The sequence below is a fragment of the Camelus bactrianus genome, chromosome 17, assembly GCF_048773025.1.
Source record: "Camelus bactrianus isolate YW-2024 breed Bactrian camel chromosome 17, ASM4877302v1, whole genome shotgun sequence".
Lineage (NCBI taxonomy): Eukaryota > Metazoa > Chordata > Mammalia > Artiodactyla > Camelidae > Camelus > Camelus bactrianus.
Genome location: NC_133555.1, coordinates 44778232 through 44796285, shown reverse-complemented (window position 1 = coordinate 44796285; position 18054 = coordinate 44778232). Strand labels below are relative to the sequence as shown.

The window sequence follows — 18054 nt, the reverse complement described above, 5'->3', positions numbered from 1 at the left end:
AGCATAAAGAGCACCTCCCCTTTTCCTTCTGCTTCCAGGCTCAGCTCCCTCACGTCAAAGTCCACGCCTACTTTGCGCCGGTCACCCCGCCCAGCGCGGTGGGAGGCGGCGGACAGCGGCTGTGCAGGTGCTGTGTCATCCTCTGACCCAGCGCGCCACGAGGTGTCCCTTCCTGAGGGAAGACCCGAGTCTTTCTGACCGACTCCACCATCACCCAGACCTGTTGATTTTTCCAGTGGGAAGGGCGTTTACAGGTTAAAGACTTCCGTAGGGACGGCAGGAACTCTGGTGACAGTTCCCTCCCTCGTTCTGCTGCGAAGCAATCAGCTCGAAGCCTCGCGTCAGTCAACCCGTGGCAAGGGCCGTCTCAGCGCAGCCAGGACCATGCAAGAAACCCGGATCTCTTAAGAGGTAGGTGCCGCCTTCCTAGGGATAAATTCCTGTCAGCGTTCCTCAGCAGACCATCAGTGTTGGCGCAAACTGAGCAGAAAGATAAGCTGTTGATTTTCTACCTGATACTCAAAGCCAGGGGCCTACTTTTATTCACAATGATTCCATTTTGATTAGAAGGACCTTTCCAGTTTGAAGATCAAACAGCAACTTTATCAGAGTGACTGTACTGTAAATTCATAATGCCTGACAGTTTTCTATGTAGAGACTTAAGTGGAAGGCAAGTTAATAGGTTTCCATGAGACACCAAAGAAATGAGGACTCCAGAGTGGGTGGAGCTGGGTCTTCACCTTTCTGTTTCTGTCAACTTGTCGTAGACACGTCTGGGGACCAAAAACACAAACTAAACAAAAGCAACTCAGAGTCTGTGTTGCCTGGTTGGAAATTACAAGCTCTGGCATATGCTACAGCACATAGTGTGTTTTTGTTCTAGAAAAGCTAATCATTGTCATCTCTCACAAAATTTGGGGGATGTTAAAGAAACAGAGTTAAGGCTCAAGTTATCTACAATATAATTGATTAAAAATAATGAATGGTGCATGTAGAATGGGTGTGATTTTTTTTTCCCCAAGTTTATTTTAAAGTCTCGGAAATCAAGTTACACCAAAAATTTTACACACTTAAAACTCAGATCAGTAAAGCGTTGGCACCTTTGAGACTTACTTACAAGAATGAATAAACCATGGCGATGCTTATTACGTCAGTTTTACGGCCATTTTCTTATGTAGGACAAATCTGAGCAACACCATTGTCCAAATTCAGACCTTCCTAATGTTACCTAAGAGCTGATAAGATGATCTAGTTTCTGCTCTGTGCTGTCACATCTGTGACCTTTATCAATTAAGACCAGGAACCCACACCACAGTCACTGTGAGCCTCTGTGCTCACGGGAGCCAACTCCTCTGAGCAAGCCACTCCCCACACCGAGGAGCCCAGAGCTCACGAGCTGAAGGAAAGAGCAAGCACAGACACCTCCCCGCGCCCAGCAGCGCTTCTGGGTGGCGGGCAGTACAGAGGCGGTTAGGACGCAAGGCCTCAGCTGCACTCCATGGAGAGATGGCAGAGAGGGACCGACTCCAGAGCTACCGGGACTGTCAGGATCATCGTCAGGGTCCTGATGATTTTACTGCCTGGTGACGCACCCGAGTACTTCCCAGTCTGGAGCCTGTGTGAATACCTTAGCAGTTATTTAAATAGACATTTACATGATGGATGCAGGAAGTTATGAATACAGCTTCTGTTTTAAAATTCTAAATGATCAGGACATTCTATGTATTACCTCTTTTGAGCCAGGACACAACCTATCACAGCATCTGGACTCTGCGGTCAGTGACGCATGACTGTATCATTTACAAAACAGGAGAACTGGTGATAACAAGGACACAAACCTGGCTTTCTTAAGTGTGGAACAATTACTGGAATAACTGGTCCTCCGCTGCATCAGCTTTGAGAAAACAACAAACTCAAGGAAATGAAAAAAAAAAACAAAACAAAACACTCACCTCTTGTAATATTTGGATGTGTACGCAGAACATACCCAGGGAACCCCTGGATTCTATGACTTGAGGTGACACTGGCAGGAACTGGGATTTTAAATGAGACACACATTTGCAAAACAATCGGAAAACATTTATTATACTGAAATGTGTACATCCTACTATTAAAAAAACAAAGTAGCAAATTTGCTGGTGCCATAATTTAACCTGTTTCACTGGGACAGACCAAGTTCAATGCCGCCTGGTGTAAATTTCAAGTTTGATGGGCTTTTAATTTTTTTTTTTTTTACTCCACTTCGCAAACCTGATGAGGAATTCAAAATAGCACACAGCATTAAGTGACATTTATTGTTCCATAAATCTTGAGACTCAAAGGAATGCTAAATAGACAAGCAAAACTCTAAAACAATTAAGAGAAGCTCACTTCTTTCCCAAGTGATTGGTACAGAAAACATGTGGTCACACACAAGCTAAGGGACGATGACAGAAAGGAAAGCTCTCCTGCCTCAGGGTCTATACGAGTTACAGATATTTTCAAGCTGAAGATGGAAAGATTTAGAGACAGTACTTTTTCATATCAAATTACCCCTTTATGGGTAACATAAAACATAAAATGCCAAAGCTTTTAACGCTTTTAACTACTGAAGTAGTTTCTCTTCTGGGAGAGATTTCAAACTCAAAATTACTCATTCCTATTTCTGAAGAGAAGGATCAAATAATACATTCAAAACCCAAATACCTTGGTAAACGGACAGAGGTGTATACTTAAAGTGGAATTGAAGTTTGAAAAAAAAATTGTGTCTACTACACCACAGGCCTCAAATGCTTGCTGATGAATTTTGAGAAGGCTTTGAGTGAAGGGAGAAGATAAAACGATAGTTAAAAAAAAAATTTGCAGAAACAGTGGATTCCCTTTGAAAAGTATACTGGCCGACAAGCATTTGGTTTTGTGGAAGAGGCACTCTTTTTATAGAAAAGGAAATTATTACGTGGTGTATAAAAAAAGCCCCTAAGTAATCACCAGAATGTCACCCATGATTGTGCTGAAGCTCAGGACTTGAGACAGCGTGAGGAATCCTGACGGTACAATAGTGTTCATGATGTCTAGTGTTCCGTGAGTAACTGCGACTTGATAATGTAGACCCCTTAACACCGAACCAGAGACTGTCATACTGTGTTCCCTGCTTAGGTGTATTTCCAATGTCGGGGACAGGGCTTTAAAAATGTTCAACAGGACAGTGCAGGGTGGGAAGGGTGGCGGGAGACCAAGGGAGGGAGGAAAACAAGAAAGAAAACCACATGAGTTTAAAAGGCATGGGGGCTTCAAAAATGAAAATCAGAAACAAAATGCTAAAAATGGAAGCAGAAGCAAAAAGGTTTTCAATAAATCTGTGACAAAGCAGAAACACGAAAGTCTTTGTACCTATTAGGATTTACACTGATCCTCTCACCAAGGTACTCTTGATAACGCAGTTTGCTTCCAGCCCGTCTTCCTGGCTCGGATGTCCCCCGAGCGGGCAGGATCCGTAGACGCCCTCAGACATGATCGCTTCCCAGCAGGCGCCAGGCCCCTTACCTGCCCACCGGTGACCCCGCGTCACTCAGCACCGGCGTCGCGTCCCCGCAGACAGGTCCGCGCTGGCTCCTCCCGCGCAGGTCAGCAGAAGGTCCCGGCCTCAGAAGCCAAACTGGCACAGAACGTAAATGCCCACGGTACGGTTTTACATTCATTTCCAAACCGCATACAGTGTAAAAAGCCAGCAAAGGCTGCTTCTGGAACTGTATCTACTGGCCTCTCTGCCAGAGAAGCAGGCAGCCCCGCCTGCCATGGCCCCCGGAGGCGTGGGGCGCCTTCCGGACGCGCCCGCCCTCACGAGGACACCCGGCCACGGCAGTGACAGTGAGGAGAGTCGCTCTCATACAGCTCATTAGAAAGGTCATCCTGTGTTTTCAATATGAAACATTTCATATGGTAAAATCCAATCCCAAGACTTCTTGGATTCAGTCTTCACACACTTTTAGGCGTGACTTTATTTGGTACTGAGTAAAGTTCAGACTACGTAAGACATCACTTCAAAATTATGTGGACGCCACCGCCATTTTCAGCTACAGAAAAGGAAAGAGAAGTTACACGTGATTTCTTACCAGGCTGGAAAGTGAAGATGGAACCGAACACTCCTAGGCCCTCGCAACCTCCCGCCCCAATTCAGAGGTTACCTTGAAATAATCCCAGAGGAAAAAACCTCATCAACTTGCTCCAGCTCCTCTCCCTGACGCCACTCCACCACACGGTCCCTCCTGAGACATCTTCCTTTTACCGCAGGGCCCACGCTCCCATCACCGCCCATCCGTACCGCCCGCGGTTCTGGGAGGCCACGGGCCGCCCGCTGAGGCAGCAGGCCCGCAAATACATACAGCCAGCGCTTACATCCCCCTTTTCTAGAAAAAATGAATTCTTCAAACATTTTAAAAAAAAGACTACTTCTGCCTGATGGCCTCGTGTTTCTCAGGAAATGGTACAGAGCATGAAGTTTCCCCTGTGGACAAATGCCTGAAGACGAGGACACAGGCTGGAGGGGCGTCCTGTGACGCCCGACACAGAAATGGCCCCCGCCTTCCCGGAACACAGCTCAACGTACGAACTTCCCTTTTTAAAGACAATGTAAGTTTTGCAGAGTAAAAAAGGGTGACACATGACAGCTTGCTCTTGGAGGTGCAGCTTCTGTGCTCAGACCAGATTTAGACCCTAACTCACCAGACTTTCCAAGGTCTCCTCTCGCGTAATAACCTTACACTTAGGCGCCCCTCCTTTCTCTAACCCTTTCATTGGACTCTCTTGAGTCCCGTCAGGGCCCGCTGTCTACATTCTCCCCCTCAGCGACCTCAGTGGTCTCCATGGCTTGGACTCACCACTGATTATGCTGAAGGCTTCCAAACCCACATCTCAAGCCCAGGCCTGTCTGGCCAGCCCTGGACGGACCTAATGACCTGCCACGTTTCCGGATCTAAATTGGAGCTCTTGACCCCAAGCCAGACCTACCTGTCTGCTGGGACCACCGTCTGCCCAGTGGCTCACATGAGCCACAATCACTCCCTCAAATGTGGAGCCCAGCAAGGCCCTGTCTCTAAATGTGTAAGATACCATCGCCTCTCATACAGATGGTATCGCCTGCCTCCAGTTTTCCCACCTTCTTTCTCATCTGTCTCTAGAGTTGCAGAAGAGGAAGAAAAAGACCTATTCACATTACTCATTTGTTTAAACAACTGACTTCCTGGTACATTTCAAAATCTAAACTCCCCCCGACACCAGACTGGCCTCCTGCTCAGCTCTCCCCTCACTGCCCGGCAGCCACATGGCCCCCAGGCCTCCAGAGAAGCCAAGCTCTTCAGCCCGCACACAGCCCCACGCTGCCTGGGGTGCTCCTCGCGCGGCCAGCCCTCCCACACTCCGGGTTTCGGCCTTCAACAGCCCTAACAGCTCTCAACAACCCCTCCCCGGACCCCGCAGCCATGAGCACTCACACATTCTCGTTCCTTCACGGCACCTAAGCTGCAATACATGTAATCATGCGCGTCTGCTGACTGACCCCGGTTCGCTTTCCCAGCTGCAGCGGGAGTTCCCCAGCCTGGCACCGGCAGCACGTGTCTGATGCGAGGGGTCCAGTCAAACATCAGCCCGGGGAGGCCTGACTCCTCTTCCCTACTTGCTAATTAATTTCTATTTCAATCACTAAAAACACTTTCTTAACTCAAACTTTCTTCTTAAAATAAGTGAAGCCAGCATTTTCAAAAGTAAACACACAAGATGACTGCAGATTGCATGCACACACGATCCCTCACGTTCCCAGCATTTCAAGACACACATAACATGCAAAGTACCTTTCACTGTGGAGAATAAAAAACAACTCTCATCTTGAAAGTTCTGGACCATCTAGAAGGATAAAGCAGATGTGTAATTAAGATCCAACTGTCCTTTCTTAACTGATGAGAAAAGATTAAAATTAGTTAAAAATTAAAATTAGTGAAAGGAAAAGTCATAACCTATATCCCACTGCACAAGTACAGGCCTCAATGGCCAAGACGGTCGCTCAGGAAGGCAGTGAGCAGCAGGACCCACGCCTGCTGTGGGGGCCGGGCCCTGCGCCGCCCGGGCTTGCCCATGGTGGTCCCCGAGATCCGGTCACCCCGGCCCACTGGGGAACACCCCTGCCAGGTCCTGTGAGTAATGACTCTAACAAAAAGTCGCCACTCTGAAGTGCTCTTATGACTTGCCTGTCACTAAACGAGGGGTGGGGGGTGGTGCTACTTCCCTTCTAACCTTAGGGCTTTTTACAATTAGTCATCAAGTAGCATAAGAAAGGGAGACACATCCAAATGCCTCGCTGCCCTGCAGTCCCCCGGGCCCAGTCGGGAGTTCAGGGGGGTGGGAGCGGAGCCACGGTTCTCCCAGCCTTGTATTCCTTCTACCACTCAGGACACGTGGAACCCCTGGTTATAAGTTCTTACCAATTTGATCCCCAACTGAAAGTGATTCTCACGAGTACTTGCAGAGGTCATGGGGTTTTTCTATAGCTCATCAGTGACACAAAGAAAAGTCCCAGTGTGAAAGGGAAAAGCAAGCAGGCACGCCAGTCCGAGTTACCTGATCACTAACGAGAATGTGAATACCAGTGGGGCCTTGTCTGTAAACCTGGTGAATCTGGTGGAAAGGAATATTAAACACCAGCGCAAGTTTTCGAGCAACTTCTGAGGCAACCATTTCTTCCAAGTAGATAGCGTGATAAACTGAAATAAAAAGTGAAAACAGCATTTTAGCAGTAGTCTTTGATGTCTTCCACCTGATCTATACGAAGATCACACCTTTCAAAGTACTAAAGAAATAAAATCGAAAAAGGACCCCCCCTCACTGCTCTGTGACCATGGTACTGCATTACTTACGCTCACACATGTAATGTAATGAACATTAACATCTCTGCACAAAACGATACAAGGTTTTAATCCTTCCTAAAAGCAAAGAGGCCATTAATGACCGCATACAGATGGGCATGGAGGATCTTTTTGGAATCTTGGGACTAACTGGACTGTGATGGCTGCAAAGCTATATACAAAGTATGACTGAATTGCATACTTGCAGTGGGAGGATTTTATGGTGTATAAGTTACACCAAAAGAAAGCTGTTTTCAAAAATGTTTTGTTTCTAGCAATTTATAAAGAGAACCCTAAAAAGGTGATAGTTTTTGATTCTGTAAGCCTACTACTGGGAATTTATCCTAAAGAATAAAAGCTACCCACTCCTCACCCCCTTTCTCACAAAGAATTAAAAACTGTGAAAGCACAAGAGAAGCTAAGGTGTGGACGACGAGGCCTGCTGCTCCTCTGCACAGAGCCCAGCCACCGTCGCCCCGGCCCCGTGGGCCTGAACAGGTCCTGCTCAAGCCAAACACTGATCAGAAACATCAGTGCTTTTACTTGGCTTCCCCTAAACCAGGGTTTTTCCTTGTGTTTGTGTTTATGAGTATAAAAACCTTTGCTCAGAATTTGGAACCACAATTAAAGTAAGACTCTAGAGAGGCCCTGGAGCAGAGGTGGCCAATCTCTGCCGTACACCTGTTCTTTAAAAAAAATTTTTTTATCAGAACACAGCCGCACCCATCATCTGGGCACTGTGACGGCAGAGAGAAGTCAGAAAGAGGCCCTGCAGTCTGCAGAGTCCACGTACTTACTATGTGGTCTTTCACAGAAAAGGTTTTCAGCCTCGATCTAGGGTTAACTGTGGCAGGATTTCCACAGACACTAGTGTTTGAGGACACACCTGACTGTATGTAAATGCTGAAGACTGTGATGATACCTGGAGCGATCCTTTAGAATTTTTGTCCTTAAAGACTAAGACTTCGTATCTTTAGCCTTAAAATTCAGTTTTTCAAGTCAAAATGACACCAAATTAAAAAGCTCACAACAGTGATGCTTTTCTTGGGGTTTTTCAGTCAAATTCAAACCACACAGTATTTTTCAGAGCTCTACCTATTATCAGGGCAAATAACTGCCTCTCTCAATGCTGTAACACATTTTTCTCTAAAAAGTTCTGAGTGTGTTCCCTTATTTTTGTTTCAGAGTGTGGGAAGAGGGCAGATGTTACCACATACCCACCTTACAAACGATAAAACACCTGCTTTTAAAAAAAAAGCTTGGTTTTTTTAAGGACCATATTTGGAGAAGGGAAGGGGTGAAGATTTTTACCCCTGCCCTCATCCAGCGCTCTATTACCCAAAGAAAGCAAACCCGCAGGAAGAGGGCCTCCCAGTACTCTGATGGACGATGCGGCAGTCCACCGGACACAGCACCAGACTCACCCCACAACTCACCGTGCGGCCAGATGCTTGTCCAAGGCAAGTCCACACCCCCAACACCGTTACATACGTGCACCTTTGCACAAGTGGTATTTTAAATTTTTACCCAAGCCAGAAAAATGAATACAAAAGAAACCCCCTTCCCCTGCTTTCTTCCCAAGCTACCAATACTGTATTCATCATTTCAGTAAATCTGAGGTTTACCCCCAAAAAGCTAGCAACATCCCCAAAGCACTGAAGCTAGTCTGTCTCATTAGGTATCGCTGGCATCAAGGACCACAGAGGAGGAGATCCACGGTGCAGCCGAAATAGCTGAGAAAAGCCGCCGGAGTGGTGCCCTCTCCTCCCGAGGGCCCTGCCTCGACCGTCCTGTGACAGGGGTCCCACGAAGCCCCGCTCAGAAGGGCAGTGACGGGGAGCCGAGGGCCCCGCATACCCACCGTAGGGCGTGGCACCGCCGCTGTCGCCCCCGCTGCCCGCCGCCTGCGGCTGCCCCTGCGGCGCAGCAGCGCCTGGCTGCTCCCTGCAGACGTAGAGGGTCAGGCGCGGCCTGACCGACCTGCAACCAGAAGAGGGCGCGCGTGAGCCAGGCCGCCCGCGCATGCGCAGTGACACTACAGGCAGCTAGTTCTAGTTCCTTTTGAGAACTTTACACGGTTACTTGGTTACGCAAATTTATGTACTAGTAAAAATATAAAAACACACACCTCACACCAACTAGCACAGGTGGTCTAATCTGATGATCCAGACTCTAAACCATTGAGGTGGTCTGTCAGATGCTGGTAAATCTAAGTTTCAAGATTAAGTCAGCAATTTAAAATCAGTAAGATTCAATCTTAATGGAATTCTCACACAAGTCTAGAGATATCAACGATAGTAAATGGATCTTAAAAGCCAGCACAGTTTACAGTTCTATCATTTTCATTTACAATTAGAAGTTTACATTTTAAATAACTGTTTAGTAGTGTCACATGACCTTGAAAACCAGAGATTCTGTAATAGCTCACCTAAATGAGAAGTTTGCTTTCTTGGCAACAAACCCAGCCGTCTTCAAGAACTCAGTACTGCCCATGTGCATTTCTACCAGTCTTACAGTCTACCTCTGCCCTCATCAGTGCCTGCATCATATCTGGGCCTGCCTGAAGGTGTACACAAAACAGTCTTCTCGTGAGCACGACGCGCCCGCGCCCGGCAGTGCACAGGCACACGCCAACCCAGCGTGGGAACACATCCTGCCCGCGGTCCCCACGCCAAGAAGGGTGCATCCTTATTTCAAGCAGAACAGTTCTGTTTAAACACAGTATTTTACCTTGACTTCAGTGAATTATAGAGCCGAATTCCATCGGCTGCACCACAAATTTGTACTAGATCCTCCTTTGTCAGTTTTAATAAGTCGGCACCTGGAGAACAGCAAAAAGAGATTCTTCTCAAGCAAATGGGAAAAGAACCAGCAGGACTAGCTGTCTTCACACAGCACCTGTCTTCACACAGATTAATGTCCTTTGAAACCATCACTCACGTGCACACACAGAGCCCCATCCCCTGGAGCCAAGAGAAAGGGGGCCCTCCGTGTCCTGTACCGAGGAGCTCAGAAGCCCAGAGGCTGGTGAATCAGCAAGGAGCAGGGCCGACAGGACTGCTCCCCAACACAGCATTCCACTGCCTGCCTGCCTTGGGCTGGGCTGTGGTTGTGCAGATAAACGTGATTCTGACCCCAGATAACTCACCTTGAGATGGCCCAGACCAATCTTTAATTTTACAAAAACTGGAAATGGAAGTCAGAGTTTTGTGGACTCACCGAAAGTCACACAAGGTGGCAGCAGAGCTAGGACCAGGCCTTTTCTATCCCAGCAGACTATGTACAGCTGAACAATCTGTAACCTAACAACTCTGTCACCACGTGCAGTTTTAATACCAAAGCAAGGCAGAGAATTGCATATTATACTTAAGATTTCTCCCTTAAATACTTGGTAAGTGTTAATGACATGGTATCTAGGATCTGCTCTAAAACAGAACAGAAAGGGGGGGAGGGAGTGGAGACAGTGAGACTTCCGGAAGCTAGGAATGGTTACACACCGGTTCATCATACTCTTCTCTCTGTTTTGTCTGAGTGTGTCCACAATCTTTTGTTCTTCTCTTTTCTTGACTCTCAAGATGCAGTTTATTGGGAGAATTAAGATGCCCTCTGGGATTAAAGCAGGACTTCCATGTGATAAATACCCACTTACATATGTCACAGGATACCGGAGTTGTATATTTTTGAGGGCCTGAATGTGAGAGCCCAATAATTTTCCACTTTGTAAAAGAAACAAAGACCAGAGAAGCACATTTCCCACGAGGCAGGAGCACTGAGGGAGCTGACTGATGGAGTCAGGTAGGCAAAGACAGGCTGCCTCATCTGTACCGGGACCTTCCTTCCACATGCCCTTCCACACTCCCTGGGGCGAGCAGGGGTGTGTGTGCGCACAGCCCCCTCTGAAACAAGACTGCCGGAGGAGAGGCCCAGGGCGAGAAGCCCCCCTCGCCTCCCCGCCCCCCTGCTGTTGGAAGCTCATGTGGCAAGGAGAGGCAGGAGGCCAAGCACACTGGTCACTGCTCACAGCGAAAAGTGCTCAGAACTGAAACGCGGGCCCGCGTGACAGCAGCAAGCAGGACGTCACAGCCTTCTGTGCGCGCTTCACTCTTCATATCTCCCCTAGGAGCAGCCTGCGTGTCCCCACCACCGCACTGGCATTTTTAAGTTACTTTTTTGTTTAACAGATAAAAGGCTTTACTTAATCATAAAAATGTGGATCCCAGCTAGCAAATGACTTTCATCCAGTACTTTAATTTTAAAGAGACAAAGAACTATTTGGGGAATGACTAATCACTGCACAAGAGGGGCAGTAAAGGGCTGACATAATAGAAAACCACGTTCTTTGTGAAGCAGGCTTTCCTCCAGGCCGGGTGTTTGCACCCGTTCTGTCCTCCTAAAAGGCTCAAGCCGCGTCTGGCAGGATGCATCTGGCCAGGACACGTGACTAAGCGTTCTGCAGGAAAAGGGTCCCAGGGCCAAAAACGTTTGGGGAATGCTGGCCCCACCCCAGCTGGCAAATCTATTACTGTCCCGCTAGACAGGCCTCCGACAGCCCACCTGAAGCAGCACTGCTTGGTCCCTTTTAAAGTTCCATCTAAATACTCCCTTACTCTTCAAGAAAACACTTACACATAAGTCTATGAAAACCATTCCTGAGTTCACTCACAGCCTGTAACACTACACAGCAATAAAGAGGAACAACCTAAGGACACATCTTAGATGGATGCGAGGGCATTATGCTGAGCGGGAAAACATACTGAATGACTCCACTTACGTAACATTCTCAAAATGACACAGCCATAGAAACAAAAAGTAGATTAACGGGTGCCGGGGGTGAGGGATGGTGGGGGGGGGTGGGTAGCAGAAGGCACCTCCCTGTGTGCAGGCGAGATGCTGCACCTTCGGTGGTGGTCATCTCTACACCCAACACGGAACTATATACATACACTGCACCACGTGTGCTACACTTTGTAACTCACTAGAAAGTAAACATTATTTCAAATTAAAGTTCATAAAATGAAAAATACTGCATGTAACTGTACACACCTATAAAAAATGAGGGCAGCTAAAACTGGTGACAGTATCTATTTCCTGTTTTGATGTTATATAAGGGGGCTGCAAGGCGTTACGTGGAAAAACAGCGTTAACAGGTACACAGGACTTCCCTGTACATGTCTGGGCAACTTCTTACAAATTACTTCCTGTACTTACTTCCCAAATTACTTACTTACTGTACGATTACTTCCCAAAAATTTAATTAAAAGACTAATGAAAGTATAGAAGTAAGTAAACGATGCGTGTGTGTGTGCATGCATACGCATGCACAAACTTACCTAAAAAATTGGAAAACAGTCTTGTGTAGGAAGAGAATCTGTTTTTGAGCAGCCATTGTTGTGTTTCCTGGATTGTGGCTGAAGGCTGAAGTTGCTATTAACAAAGAAAATGAGCATAAACGGAAGCAGCTATTCAGGCTTACAAAAAAAAAAGTAACTGGCAGGTTACAAAGAAACATTTAAACAAAACACAGAAATCCTCTCCAGGTTTAAAGTTTAAAACACCCAAGAAGAGCACAGGTGGGACTGTTCAGTGACCCAAGCATTAGCTCAAACCCCTGGCAGAGGCCTCAAAATGCAGGGCCCTGAAAGCATGACTGTTAGGGAAAAGATACTTACTTCACTAGAGGCCTGTGAAACTCCATCTCCCTGATGATTCGGGGAAGAAGAATTGCTGGGGAGAAGGAAGGGAGGAAGAAAAGGATGGATGATTATTATAAATTTTTTTATTCAAGACATTAAAGGCTGTTAAAGCAGGTGACTTTAAAACAGTACTGTGGGACAGAGCAATGCAAGTGTGCACAGAATGTTTGCACAACTGGTCAAGGAGTGAACATGATGATAGGTTAAGACACAGAAAACGGTTTAATTTATGCCTTCTCTGTCTGTTCTGGTAAGAAATTCAAGTTTTGTGAAACAAAAGGACTCTAGTTATCTCCAGGGGTGCCAGGAAAATGAATGACGTCTTCATTTTAGTTAGAAAAAAAAATGGGAATCAACTAAAATAAACAGTTGAAAATAACTGCAAAGAAACCTACTTTAATAATGAGCTGCAAGAAATAATCTAATGATCCTAAGTCAAAACAGAGAATAATACCCCTTTAACGAATACATTTATCCATGATTAAAGAAGGTGAAAGTCGAGAGAACAAAAGAAACAGATCTGTACCACTGCCCTTGTGTTTCCAGGGGAAATGAAAGTGAGAGCAAGGCAAGATGCTCCTGGTCTGACACAGTGGGCGTTCGCGACAAGCGTGTGCTCCACTAAACACAACCGGAATGCATTCAAGTCACAGTTTCCCTTAAACCTCACCGTCCTATCCATGAACCCCATTATGTTATTTTCACCTCACAAAAAGTCTCTTTTGAAAATGCACCCTTTTCCACATTTCCACAGCTGTCGATATGTGAGGTACGAGGGGCTACGAGCAAAGAGGCTGGTGGGTGAAGAAATGACGATTTGCCTCTGAAACTGAGGTACAGGCTATTTCCAGTGCCCATGGGCTACACACACACGAAGGGGGAGGCTGCCGCAACTCCAGAGAAAGGGGGGTGGGCCCCAGGCACACGGCACGCACACCAGATACCTGTCCGGGACACTGCAAGTGCTCTGCTGCGGGGGCGGGAAGGTGGGCGCCGAGGAGGGACTGCTGTTCACGTAGGCCGTGGGGGTATCAGGCCACGGGGAGCACTAAGGACAGAAACAAAGGGAAATTAATGATACTCTTCTAAAGCACGTGGAAGAATATTCTTGTAATCCACTCTCTAGTCTGGCCAAGTGTAAGGTTATAAAACATAAGACACCTAACATTCATCAGGCAACCTCACAGAAACACACCGATTTTACTTCTGTGTGGCAGGGAAAACGCTACCTGCTGTCTGCATCTACACACTGACTAATCCTGGGGGAGACCTGACGTGACGACAGCAGCAGACACTGACAAAGGCGTCTTAAATGTACTTAAGTACAGTTTGCTTTCAAGTACCTTCCTCCTCCCTCTTCATCAACTCCCCAGTAGGTACCTATCAAGGTTTGAAGAACAGGAGAGGCAAGAAAGGGTTGAGCAGCAACATCGGACACGGCAGGGTGACGAGGACAGCGGCCCTGTCCCACCTAGCGCTCTCTTCGCCCTCCTCCCCACGGCGCAGCCTCACCAGGGCCCACGTACTGCCTCAGCCCCGCGCAGGACGAGTCAGGCCAACATCCAAATACAGCAACTGGGGATGGTACTGCCTCCACCCATCTGTTTACTTACATCTATTATTTGCATATTCTGGAAGGGGCAGGGTGAACTTAAATGTTTTTCAGCCCTTGGCACAACTCTGACCAAAAACAGAGCAAAGACACACTAACTATTACACTCAGGAGCACTGGAAAAGCTGCAGTCAGTGAGATGCTGAGCGGGCCAGGGCGGCGGCCAGTGCTGAGGGTGGGGGGCCTGCACGTCTCTCCACGGGTATGCTTCCTAAGCCTGGGCACACCCTGGGTTTCAAGGGTCCCCCTTCATAATCACTCTTCTCCCAATTCACACAAAAATGGCCTCATCTTTCACCGTGCCCATAGGGCAGGAGACTGCGCCAAAAACCAAGCAAAACACTATTCAAAGAAGAGGATAAATGCTAAGAAAATACAGGTCTCTAAAACATTCTTCTGTATGTCAGAAGGTTTTCAATTCTTTGCTCTCAAAAAAATTCAGGACATCTTGTCAGTTGACCGACAATGAAGTAATCTACTAGATCATACAAAAAGATTATTGGGCAGGTATCTCAGAGGGAGTTCCAAGACCTGAATGACACTGCTGAAAGAAAAAGAAATACATCTCTTATCTATAAACAAAACTAGATATGTTTCACCTGTCTCATTATTTAAGATGTATTTCCAATAACATTTCTATTTTTATACTTAACAATCAAAATTTGTATGATTTGATAAATTGGTACAAATAATAAGTTTTAAATTCCTCAACTGACTTAAGCCTTATGGTCACAGGAAATTTAAAAAATTAAATTTCAGTTTATGACAGTTTGTTGTAAAAAAGTTATCAGGGTCATCATTAGAAGATTTCCAGGCATAAAAGTATGTCCTATCAGGACAAAATTATTTAAGGGGAGTTAAAGAGAAAACATGAGACCAGGAAGGAAGAGCAGGTCTACTGTAGAGCACAGGGAACTATATTCAATATCTTGTAATTCCCTGTAATGAAAAAGAATATATATGTAGTCTTACGTGCGTGTAACTGAATCACTGTGCTGTACACCAGAAACTAACATAACACTGTAAATCAACTATGCTTCAATTAAAAAAAAAAATAAAACAAAGAAGGAAGAGCAGAGTAAAACTGCAGACTTAACCAAAGAGCTTAACCATGGACATTTGAAAATGACCAATGGTGGGTGTCAAACTGCCCTGGCGTTTAGATTCCACAGGACACATTTCAAAAGGCAATGTGACAGTTTCATCTTAAATTGTAAATACAAACATTCACTATGTCAGAAAATTGTTGCCTTTCAACTATTTAAATTTATGGTGAAAACTTTCAATGTCATCCTAAAAATGTGCAAGGGAATATTTTCTCTTTCAAAATTCTTTGGAGTGAAGTGTCCAGACCACCAGCGTGAAGCACTCTGAGGGCAGGAACCAAGTATCTCCAATGGTTACAGGAGCTTAAAATGACGTGTCTGACCCCTATCAGAAGCACAGGTGCAGGAAATGTCACAATCTTAGCCTTCTTTACAACTACCCATTAGGTATCCCGTCAAAAATGCAGAAAATGACTGCAGACTGAACGTTTCAGCTATCATCACAAAAGAAATCTAACCTGGCTGGAATGCACTGCCAAACCCACTGCACGTCACACCAATTTCACTATCAACGACATCTTACACGATGCCCGTTCTTTTAACCTAGGGCCTCTTTCTCTTTCCAGCTTCCAAAGCAGCACCTCCCCGCACTTTATACAGTTTAAGGAGCCTAAGACCTTGGGAGCCGACCGGCAGGTCTCACAACCTACGGGGTCGCACGCTCACAGTTCACCTCCACTACTTCCAAGACTTTCCTGCTACACCATTCTCCCCAGATACAAAATATTACAACACAGCACAACACGCCCATCTAAACAATATAAAGCCTTTCAATATCACGTCTCCCCAAATCTGCTTTGTAATTACTGCCAGCTGTTTAAAAAAATGAAGCCATCAAAAGCTCCAAGTGAGCGTGGCCAGTAACATGGCAAAGACACCTAAGTTACTGAAACTGTTTTCCTTTTCCACATCTGGACACCTCTAGCAGCAGAAAAGTAAGGCTGTTAATAACTGATATCTAAAACCTGCCCAATAAAAGGGAGGCTCGATTCACTGAACACTAAAAAACTAGTGTTCATGAAAACTGGTCCCACTGGGAGGCCTCCACCTGCAGAAAACAGTGGATTCCAAGTTCTTAAGTGGCCAGGCCAGATGACACACCAAGACCCTCCTGGCCTGTGTCTTTCGTAGGTTTCTCTTGCAGTGTCAACCCAGGAGGGTAAAGGCATACTAAGGAATATTTTCATCATGTTTCTTCTACCTTGTCATTCCTCCCTGTCTTTAGAAGTAAGCAGCTGTGCAGTGCCTGTGTTCCTGAAGACAGTCTGTGATTAAGGCCCCAGCAATACCTGGCCTGGACTCGTAGAGTCATGGTTTTGGTCACTGTGAACAGAGTCCCTCCCCAGGCAGATTAGAAAATGATGACCCACTGCAGACTGCAGAGATTGGCAGTCTGAATTTGAGCCAACAAAACACAGCTCAGATGCAAAGACCAACAGAGACACTAAGGGTGTGGCCGTGCCAGGGCTCTCAGGGCCCTACGGTGGAGCCTCTCTTCAGTGCTGGACCATTTCACACAGCACCTCTTAACTCGAACCAGTAAGTCTGGATACCCCTTTCTGCTGAGAGCCAACTCTAACTAGCAGAGAACTGTAAGAAATGTTGGCCTTCTTTTGTAGGCACTCAAAGAAAAACATAAAATCTTGCGGACTTTCTTTTTTTAAGGGATTTATCTGTATCTTGCTTTTAATGAACAGGTTTCCAAGAACTCTACCCACCCCTAGAAGTATCTTCTGATCGCAGCCCAGGGCAGCAAGCAAAGCACACCAGGAAGATGTGAAATCCCAGGCCAGTGAACTGCTGATGTTTTGCATACTTTAGACTTAAGAATCATGAATAATTTACCAACCATTCTGTCATCTCCAGATTAGCTCTGGGCTGTAACAGATTTCTTTAATTTACGAATTACCAGAACTCATTCCTTTTAATTAGTTATTTTATAACATTTACGTTACCAGGGTCTCCCACCAAAGTTCACTAACACCCATTAGTGGGTCTTCAGCTGGGAAATCAGAAGAGAACAAAAACATAAAATGGGAGGGGTGGGCAATTGGGGAACAAGTATACAGTTGCTCTATACAACCTTTGATTTGAATCAAAAAAGCCCAGTTTAAAGAAAATGCAACATGTGTGCTCCCCTCCACTCAGAGGAGGATATTTTCAGTTTTACTGCATATAGAAGCATTTAAAATATTTTTACTCAATGCTTTAATTTGGAAACAATGCTCCTATGACAATGTTTGTGATTTCTGTCTATAGATCACTACGATACATGTAGAGCAGTGAAAATTCCCCGTCTGCCACCTTGGTAGCACTGACGCTCCAATGATGAATAGAGTAGCCATTAATACATATGATGACAGTTATTTTAAAAAAATACTGTGTTCTCTGTTTACATTTACCATGGGCACACAGCTGATCTAAGTGTATATAACAGGATAATCCTTTGTCGACTGTTCGACAAAGAGCTGGGTCATAAAATCTTGACTTGCTATATATACTTAAGCTGACAAAGCTCATATTCAACCCTCCCCCTCCCCCGACTGCACACTGCAGGGAACCAGGGCTGAGTGTGGTGAGGTGCACTATTCTGGCCTGAAGCGTCAATCACAATGCAGGGGCCAAGAGGAAACACAGATTCAGTCAGAGACTTTTTTCCCCACCAGTGCTGCCAAACAGGCTTGGAAAAGCACAGACAGACACACATTCTTACACTGCATGCAGGAAAATGGGACACAAAGTATTGCATATGTTAATGTTAAGCTAAGCTT

General features: G+C 46.0%; 2 protein-coding genes across 6 annotated transcripts in view; one reads left to right on the top strand and one right to left on the bottom strand.

Annotated features, from left to right (window-relative positions):
• FBXL2 (F-box and leucine rich repeat protein 2) overlaps positions 1-8076 on the top strand; it is a 59041-nt gene extending 50965 nt beyond the window's left edge. For 2 of the 4 annotated variants that reach the window (XM_074345340.1, XM_074345341.1), the window contains one exon: positions 39-1148. In XM_074345340.1, the coding sequence (XP_074201441.1) occupies positions 39-146 (108 nt within the window). In that variant the 3' untranslated portion in view covers positions 147-1148. Of the gene's footprint in view, positions 1-38; positions 1149-1743; positions 1946-8057 lie in introns of those variants that run through there. The other 2 variants (XR_012500117.1, XR_012500116.1) reach the window with 2 other exon arrangements.
• Positions 2058-18054, bottom strand: part of UBP1 (upstream binding protein 1) — a 43590-nt gene continuing 27593 nt past the window's right edge. For both annotated transcript variants that reach the window (XM_074345338.1, XM_074345339.1), the window contains 8 exons: positions 13510-13613; positions 12542-12596; positions 12203-12296; positions 9603-9693; positions 8734-8852; positions 6589-6731; positions 5826-5877; positions 2058-4052 (listed from right to left, as the gene is read on the bottom strand). In XM_074345338.1, coding sequence (XP_074201439.1) covers positions 4015-4052; positions 5826-5877; positions 6589-6731; positions 8734-8852; positions 9603-9693; positions 12203-12296; positions 12542-12596; positions 13510-13613 — 696 coding nt within the window. In that variant the 3' untranslated portion in view covers positions 2058-4014. The remainder of the gene's footprint in view (positions 4053-5825; positions 5878-6588; positions 6732-8733; positions 8853-9602; positions 9694-12202; positions 12297-12541; positions 12597-13509; positions 13614-18054) is intronic.